This window comes from Mastigoproctus giganteus, chromosome 4 (genome assembly GCF_048544385.1).
Source record: "Mastigoproctus giganteus isolate SK-2022 chromosome 4, ASM4854438v1, whole genome shotgun sequence".
Classification (NCBI taxonomy): Eukaryota; Metazoa; Arthropoda; class Arachnida; order Uropygi; family Thelyphonidae; genus Mastigoproctus; species Mastigoproctus giganteus.
The window spans coordinates 1467524-1477078 of NC_143578.1; the positions used below are offsets into that span (position 1 = coordinate 1467524).

Consider the following 9555-nt stretch of genomic DNA (forward strand, 5'->3'; position numbering starts at 1 on the left):
TTCTGAGCAATGCAGACAGGCTGCTAGGGCAGGTCATGGGGTTTTGTCAATGATATATAGGAATTTTGCTAGCAGGGAAAAGGAGGCGATTGTCCCTCTGTATAAGGCAATGGTCAGGCCACGCCTTGAGTACTGCGTACAGGTCTGGAGGCCTCATTTTAGGAAGGATGTAGATTTGCTTGAGCGTGTACAGAGAAGAGCAACACGATTGGTGAGGGGAATGAAAGGATTCTCTTACCAAGAGAGGCTTAAGTTCTGCAAATTGCAGTGGCTGGAGACTAGGCACCTGCGCGGTGATCTGATTGAGGTCTATAAGGCCTTGAATGGGTTGAGCACGCTGAATTCTGATGGGATCCTTCCACTTGTTCAGATTACGAACCTACGGGGACATAAGTTCAAATTAAGAAAGGACAGATGTAGAATAGATGTGCGGAAATTTGCCTTTAGCCAGCGGGTGGTTAATTGCTGGAACAAACTTCCATCTGTCGTTGTGGAAGTTGATAGGTTAAATAAATTTAAGGAGGAACTGGACAGGCATTTGGAGGGAATGGTGTGATGATTTTTTTTTTTTTTTTTTTGGCTGATGCTGCATAAGCTCCTACACTTGCTTTCTTGCATCATGTGCCACTACTACTACTACTACTACTACACCCCATGACCTGCCCTGGCAGCCTGTCTGCATTGCTCAGAAAACTTTATATCAGACTGCACAATTACTCCCAGGTCTTTTTCATTTCCTACCACCTTAAGTGTAGTACCACACTGTTGGTACGTTTCTCTGGGGTTACTTCTACCCATATGCAATACTTTGCATTTTTCAATGTTTAACTTCAGTTGCCACTTCTCAGCCCATCGGCCCAAATTTTCTAGATCCTGTTGCAGTAACACACTGCCATTATTGTCATTAACAACCCTGCCAGCCTTTGTATCATCAGAAAACTTCGATACTAAGCCTGATATACCTTCATCAATATCATTGATAAATATACAAAACAACAGTGGACCTAACACCGAACTCTGTGGGACTCCACTAATAACATTAGTCCACGAAGAGCAGCACCAATTGATTACCACCCTATGTCTTCTCCCACTCAACCATTCTTTTATCCATTAGCAACTTACCCTTAATACCATTCTGCTCCAATCTGTACAGTATTCTTCCATGCGCAACAGTGTCAAAAGCTTTCCTGAAATACAAGTATATGATATCAAAATTATTATATTTTGCATCCAGTTCCTTTGTAACCACATCATAATAACCAATCAAATTTGTCAGACAAGACTTATCCTTAACAAACCCATGCTGTGTCTGAATTATTGCTGCAGTCTTATCTAGATGATCCTGCAATGCATCTTTAACCAGACTCCATTATTTTACCCGGAACAGAAGTTAAACTAATTGGTCCATAATTACTAATGTCACTCTTTGATCCCCCTTTGTGAATTGGGGACCCATTTGCACATCTCTAGTCTGTGGGGACCTCCCCTGAGTCCAAGGATACTCTCATAATTATGGCTAAGAGCTTGCTTACTTCCTTTGCTGCCTCCTTTAATATAACTGGATAGATCCCATCCACCCCAGGTGCCTTTCTTATGTTTAACTTCAACAATTTCTCCTCCACTTTGTTCTCAGTTATTACAAAATCATTAAGCACCCTGTTACAATTTTAGAACATTTTGGCATTTTCAAACCTCAATAACTCCTCATGCGTGAATTTAGATGCAAAATACTAATAACATTCAGTTTGTTTGCTATCTGAGCAGGATCATGAACAGTCGAACAATCAATATCAAGTGGACCAATCAGATTCATCCCCTTCCTTTTAGAGTTTATATAAATAAAGAAATGCTTGCTGTTTTTCTTAGCATCCTTTGCCAAAGATTTCTCGTAATCTGCCTTTGCCTGCCTAACCTCCTTTGTGACTTTATTACAGACTAGCTTATGTATATCATAGGCTTCTGTGTCGCCTGATAATTTATATGCATCCCATACATTTTTCTTCTCTGCCACGAGTCTCATTAGTTCATTTGACAGCCATTTAGGCCTAAGAAATAACAATATTTCTTAATAGGTGTGAAACGTTTAGTAGCTTCCACTATTAATGTCTTCCTATACAGCACACTATGTCTGCCAGTTAGAAAATATCTTGACGACAAATTCAGCAGATGATAAATTGGACATGGATCTGAGCAAATGATGAGTTGGGCATGGTGTCACCTCCTCAAAGTCCAGATTTAACTCACTTTGAAAGAGAAATTTCTCAACTTAATCCCAGGGGCTCACATCTGGTGAGTATGAGATTGGCACACCCAGGGTACTGAGCTGGATTTCATCATTCTTCTCTTCCTTGGTGATTCCCCCCCCCCTCTCTCTCTCGTTCAGAAATTTTTTTGTGGCTGGTGCAACATAAGCCTCAGGCTTCCTTGCACCATATGGCTAATAATAATTATAACTCTGACTAACAACAGTTGAAGACAAACAAAAAATAAAATAAATAAAATAGCTATCAGGGACTACTTTCAACAGTCAGCATGAAAGAAGCTGCCAGGAGAACATGGGGAAAAATTAAGATTTGTGTAAAGAATGGAGAGGAACATACAGACATCTTCAAACTAGCATGCATACGGCCTTTGTGGCCACTCTGAAAGCCACACTTACATTTCAGCAATCCTTTTAAACCTGACATTACAACGAAAATAAAAACATTCGGAATAACCTGCAAGTTTTCGCTACTCTACAAAGAATCTATCCACTATGCCACCCCCATCACTTGTTTCAACGAAATTTCCATTTAAACCCTCTTTCAAGGCACCATTCCCTAGGCCTAGGCCTATCCATGGCTAAGTCTTGAAAGGAAATTATTTCTGAGTCTTTAAGAATTCAAATCTGTTAGTAAAATAAAATAACAATTCAACGCAACTTAACATAATTTCTTAATACGTTAGCCACTTAGCCTCTCATAAGAAAAATCTATTTTGAGTAATCTATAGATTTTAATGAGGAGAGTTACCATCCCTACCGCAAGGAGGTAGGCTTCTACTATCCAGCATGTATCTCTTTTTAAAAACCTTCTCTACATATTTATTAAAATATGCAAACATTACTTTGTCCGCAAACATGACATAGAAAGTCTCTATCTCCAGAGTTCCTAAGGACAATCACAGTTCTAGTCTGTATTGTGTATAATTAACACAATACAACATGATATGCTCTGAAGTTTCCTGTTGCCCACAGCTACACAAGTCATTATCTCTAAGCCCGAATTGGTATAGTCTCAGAGCCAGTCCATGCCCAGTTATTAAAAAGGTGGCTTGTAAACCAAATTGCAGCCAAACCTTCCTTTTATTAACTATGTCAACCTCTGGCAAAAATTGATACGTTTGACGCCCCTTGTCTGAGTTATCCCATTGATTCTGCCAAATCTTTAATATTTCTTGGTTTATCCTTATTTTTTCTAATTTCCCATCAAATCTACTATAAATTTTATTAATGTCAGGACATGAGGATATTCCGAAATAAATTTTTCTTATATTTCTTTTAGTAAAATATAACAACCCAGACAAAAGGACAACATACTGAACATGGACTCTCCCCAAGACAACATGCAAAGCCTCTGCCGAGACTGTTCGACATGCTCTAGTAATGGCAAGAAGAGCAAATCTCTGAGCTTGCAATAAATGTTTTTGTATAATTTTTATTGGTACTCTATGCACCCAAGCTCCAGAGGCATAGGTGACTATGGGGATAAATAGACATTCATATAGTAAATTGATTGATCTTTCCTTTATTCCCCAATCCACTCTTACTACTCTCTGGAGCTTTGCATAAAGAGTACTTATTTTTTCTTTCAAGTATCGGACATGCTCAGTAAAAAATAGTCTTTCTTCAATTTTTAAGCCTAAATATTTTGTAACTTTCACATATCGAACAGCGTCGCCAAGAAGCTTCACAAGAGGGTGTCGATTCTGACTTAGCCTTCCTTTAAGCAACATTTGGACCGTTTTTTTCTTTAGAGATTTCCAATTTGTAATTCATGGTCCAACTTGCAAGATCATTAAGCACTTCACTTGCTTTATCCTCGATCTGTGATCTTGAATTTCCTACAATTAACAGAACCAGATCGTCAGCATATGCTATTTTTATAACTCCAGGAACATTAACATTTAAAAATTCATCAAAAACAATGTTCCAGGCAAAGGTGCCAATAACCGAACCTTGAGGACATCCTCTAAACATATCCTTAATAATTTGAGTATACTTAATTTTCACAACAACCTGTCTATCAGAAAAATAACTTTTAATTTACATCCTTCCTAAAATGAGGCCTCCAGACCTGTACGCAGTACTCAAGGCGTGGCTTAACCATTGCCTTATACAGAGGGACAATCACCTCCTTCTCCCTGCTAGCAAAATTCCTAAATATCATTGACAACACCCCATGACCTGTCCTGGCAGCCTGTCTGCATTGCTCAGAAAACTTCATATCTGACTGCACAATTACTCCCAGGTCTTTTTCATTTTATACCACCTTAAGTGTAGTATCACACAGTTGGTATGTTTCTCTGGGGTTACTTCTACCCATATGCAATACTTTGCATTTGTCAAGGTTGAACTTCAGTTGCCACTTCTTAGCCCATCTGCCCAAATTATCTAGATCCTGTTGCAGTAGCACACTGCCATTACTGTCATTAACAACCCTGCCAACCTTTGTATCATCAGAAAACTTCGATACTATGCCTGATATACCCTCATCAATATCATTGATAAATATACAAAACAACAGTGGACCCAACACCGAACCCTGTGGGACTCCACTAATAACATTAGTCCACGAAGAGCAGCACCCATTGATTACCACCCTCTGTCTTCTCCCACTTAACCATCCTTTTATCCATTGTAGCAACTTACCCTTAATACAATTCTGCTCCAATTTGTACAATAGTCTTCCATGCGCAACAGTGTCAAAAGCTTTCCTGAAATCCAAATATATGATATCAAAATTATTTTTTGCATCCAGTTCCTTTGTAACCACATCATAATGGCCTATCAAATTTGTCAGACAAGACTTGACAAGACTTTCCTTTAACAAACCCATGCTGTGTCTGAATTATTGCTGCCGTCTTATCTAGATGATCCTGCAATACATCTTTAAAGTGACTCTATTATTTCACCTGGAACAGAAGTTAAAGTAACTGGTCTGTAATTACTCGTGTCACCCTTCAATCCCCCTTTGTGAATTGGGGATACATTTGCACATCTCCAGTCCGTGGGAACCTCTCCTGAGTCCAATGATGCTCTCATAATTATGGCTAAGGGTTTGCTTAGTTGCTTTGCCGTCTCCTTTAATATAACTGGATAGATCCCATCCACCCCAGGTGCTTTTCTTATGTTTAACTTCAACAGTTTCTCCTCCACTTTGCTCTCAGTTATTACAAAATCATTAAGCACCCTGCTACAATTTGATAACCTTCTGCCATTTTCAAACCTTAATAATTCCTTATGTGTGAATGTAGATGCAAAATACTCATTCAGTTTGTTTGCTCTCTGAGCAGGATCATCAACAGTTGAACCATCAATGTCAAGTGGAACAATCAGATTCACCCCCTTCCTTTTAGAGTTTATATAAATAAAGAAATCCTTGCTGTTTTTCTTAGCATCTTTTGCCAAGGATTTCTCGTAATCTGCCTTCGCCTGCCTAACCTCTTTTGTGACCTGATTGCAGACTAGCTTATATCTGCCATAGGCTTCTGAGTCGTTTGCTAATTTATATGCATCCCATGCATTTTTCTTCTCTGTTACGCGTCTCATTAGTTCATTAGATAACCATTTAGGCCTAAACCTTGAACAATATTTCTTAATAGGTATGAAACTTTTAGTAGCTTCCACGATTAATTCCTTGAATGCTTCCCACTTAGGATTTACTGTTGGTAACATCGTAAGTTGATCCCACTGTACAGAATTTAAAAACTGTCGGAGACCACTGTACTCACCTTTATGGAAGCAAAAACCCTTTCGTTTACCCCTGATGGTAATTAAATCTTTAAGTAAATCCCACATCAGTACACTGTGATCACTGCCACCTAGTGGTTCCTTTATCTGCAAATTGTTAATACACGAATGATCACTGCTGATAACCAGATCAAGAGTATTATTCTCTCTGGTTACCTCTCGTACATGCTGCTGCTGCAGAAAACAATCATCCAATAAATCCACAAAAGTCTGACTAGTGTGCGTGTGACCAACCCACAAGTTCCAGTCAATATCTGGGAAGTTAAAATCCCCCATTATAAGACATTGGAGGGAATGGTGCGATTTTTTTTTTTTTTTTTTTGGCTGATGCTGCATAAGCTCATACACTTGCTTTCTTGCATCACATGCCCCTACTACATTCCGATTTACTAGCCCACTATTTCTCTGTACAATTGTTCATTGTACTCATTCAAGTCATTAGGCCTATAACACACTCCTACTCTTATTTTTGCTTTCGCAGTGCTTATGTCACACCAAGCTGACTCAACAGTGCACTGTTTATCTTTATCAACTGGATGCACAACTGGATATACAGCATCTTCCGCTGAAGAATTCTTTTTAAAACCGTATTGATTTATAGACATAAAACCTTTATCTTCATATATGATCATTAATCTATTTATGTTTCAACGAAATATGGAAAATAAATATATCGAGAGTAAGCAGAGGGCTTTCTACTACCAAAACCAAAAATTACCCTTTCCAATATTCTGAAGGTACAGCTGTACCTTCAGAATATTATACTGGTGCCTGCATATACGCTCGCTCCTTTGAAACTTTATGGTCGGACCAAAAACGATTTGACGAATGTTTTAACTTTTTAAATTCCAAAAAAAAAAGGCAGTACGTACCAAAAAGCATACTTGAAAAAGTCTTCGCAAGACCTTTGGACATATCATAGACATAAAGCTGCACCTCGTGAGAACTTTCTTCCGACATAGTAAACTAATTCTCACAATAATGTAATATAAAAGAGAATATAGTTACTGCAACAACTTCAAGTCATGAAACGCGAAAAACCACTAATAACGACCTTATATACACCGCCTCAAATAAACTAAAATACAGAATCACGTTCCACTTTTCAATATGACTTTCTGCTAGTCATCAGTATCGCCCTCTCTGTGAACTTGAAATTATGAGTTTCATTCTTAAAAATATCTTATAAAAAACTTTTAATTAAAAACGTAAATCTCATAAAAAACGCATACTATACACTGAGTGATCACTGAATTATGACCACCCTTATGAAAAGTGAATGCGACCCGTTGACCACGTGAGGAACTAGAGTGCGCAGTTAGTCGACCTACGTAGCACCGATAAGGTGTCAGTGGTTCAGCAGGTAGTAAAATTCCGAACGTGATCAGTAAAAGGAATGATTTATCGGACTTTGATAACGGACAGATTGTGGGAGCTCGACGAGTTGGCGCCTCGATTTCCCAAACAGCTGAACTGGCGGAGTGTTCGAGACCCTCCGTAGTTAAAGTGTACAAGGACTGGCGTCAAAATGGTCAAACAACGACCCGACGGCAAAACTGCAAAGGAAAGGTTGAAGTTAGCGGTGAGTGCCGGGTCCGACGAACAGGCGCAGGCGAACAGGCGCAGCACTATTGAAGAGTTGACTACCCAATACAACATTGTCTAACCCGGAAGGCATGACCATGCGTCGCACGCATGGGCTAAACCAGCAGACAACCCCTACGGCATCCTCTCCAAACCAAGATTCATCGGCGTAAAAGACTCGCCTGGTGCAAAGAGCATGCAAGTTGAACGTTAGAAGACTGGAAGATGGTGTGCTGGTCGGATGAGTCACGTTATTTACTCCACACCGTGGATGGTCGTGTACGGGGTTGGTGTCAACAACATATGGCTCTTCATCCACCATGCATTGTATCAAAAGTGCAGGCCGGTAGAGGCGGTTGTATGGTGTGGGGCGTATTTCACTGGCAGGAATTGGACCCCTGGTGCATGTGGAACAACGTATCACTGGTCTCCGCAGAGGGCTTTCTGCATGACTGTGTACACCCCGCTATGTCACACTTTTTTCCGAATGGCGATGGTGTCTTCCAAGATGACAATGCGCTGAGCCATCGGGCACGCCATACCTGCATTGCAGGCCGCATTACACACATCTTGGTTGGCCATACCTCCCGAGCGTTTCCGACACCTTGTTGAATCAATGCCACGTCAGATAGCTGCTGTACTGAAGGCCAAAGTAGGACCTACGAAGTACTAGGTAGGTGGTCATAATTCAGTGATCACTCAATGTAGATTCTCCAAATAGATTTTAAAACTTACTCTCACTTCAAACCAAAGTGCAGTACTCAATTTTATAATAATTAATTTCAAACTACGAGATCCCCTGTGCAAACCGTTCCTCACAGGATGGAGAGTGAATTTTTGCGGAATAAATTGATATTTGTTTATATCTGTAAAACTTCTTTAAAAAAGAATTGCCTAATGTGAAAAAACACGCACATATGAAATGCAAACAGGAAAAACAGATTTTCTAATCATTCATAAGTTGATTTTTGTTGGTCAACGAAATGAATGTATAAAACGCTATTTCTTCAAGAAAAAGGCATGATAATAAAGCAAAAGGAGGAAATATGCGATCTGCATACTTCGAGGTAAGTGTGTGTATAAGTGTAAAGCATGTTGATTTCAAACGGCACCTGGGGTTCCCCCCCCCCCCATCTCCGCGTTGCTTTCATTGTAGGCGAACCAGTTCACTGGGAAGGCCAGAGATTTAAAAGTGTATGGATGTTGAAAATGTGTAATGTCATGTACCGTTGTTCTTCTGGCCATTTAGCCGCTGGACCCCTACTAGGGCCCAACGTTAGCATTAGCATTGGCATTAGTAGAGGCATATGATGCAAGAAAGCAAGCTTATTCAGCATCAGCCAAAAAAAAAAAAAAAAAACAACCACTACTCCCATTTCACCCCTCCGTTGCCCACACTTCGCCCCGTGGAGGCAGACCAGGTACACCAGTATTTTAAGTAGGTACTCTGGCAGGTCCTGCTGCCTACTTTCCTGAGATTTCAGCGACTAGGACCTAAAAAAAAAAAATTATTTTAAATTAAAAAATAATAATAAATAATAAATAAATAAAAATTGATTGCGTTGGGATGTCGCTTGAAATGAACAGGCCGAGATTGTGCGAAACATTAAATTTTGTCGAGATCAGATTTAATGTGTGGGGCATTCGCTTGTGTGCAGATAGAGTGGGGGAGGGGAGGCAGAAGACAGGGGGTAAAGGCAGAAAAATGGGGACGATAAAGAAGATGTCCCCCAGATGATCAGTAGGCTTTAACCCCAGGGGCTCCCATCTGGTTACTATGGGCTTGGCACACCCAGGGTTCTAAGCTGAATATCATTATTCTTCTCTTTCTTGGTGATTTCCTTCTACTTCACTTTTTCTCTCTCTGGGTAAATTGGTTTCTTTTCTTTTTTTTTTTTTTTTTTTTTTTTTTTTCTGCTTGTGCACCAAAAGCTTCGGCTTCCTTGCACCATATAGCTAAT

The 9555-nt window shown here is 39.8% G+C and overlaps 1 protein-coding gene across 1 annotated transcript in view; it reads right to left on the reverse strand.

Moving 5' to 3' along the window:
- LOC150086329 (uncharacterized) overlaps positions 1–7116 on the reverse strand; it is a 120192-nt gene extending 113076 nt beyond the window's left edge. Inside the window, exon 1 of the mRNA XM_090371306.1 lies at positions 6883–7116. Coding sequence (XP_090227432.1) covers positions 6883–6970 — 88 coding nt within the window. The 5' untranslated portion in view covers positions 6971–7116. The remainder of the gene's footprint in view (positions 1–6882) is intronic.
- Between the last annotated feature and the right edge of the window lie 2439 nt (positions 7117–9555).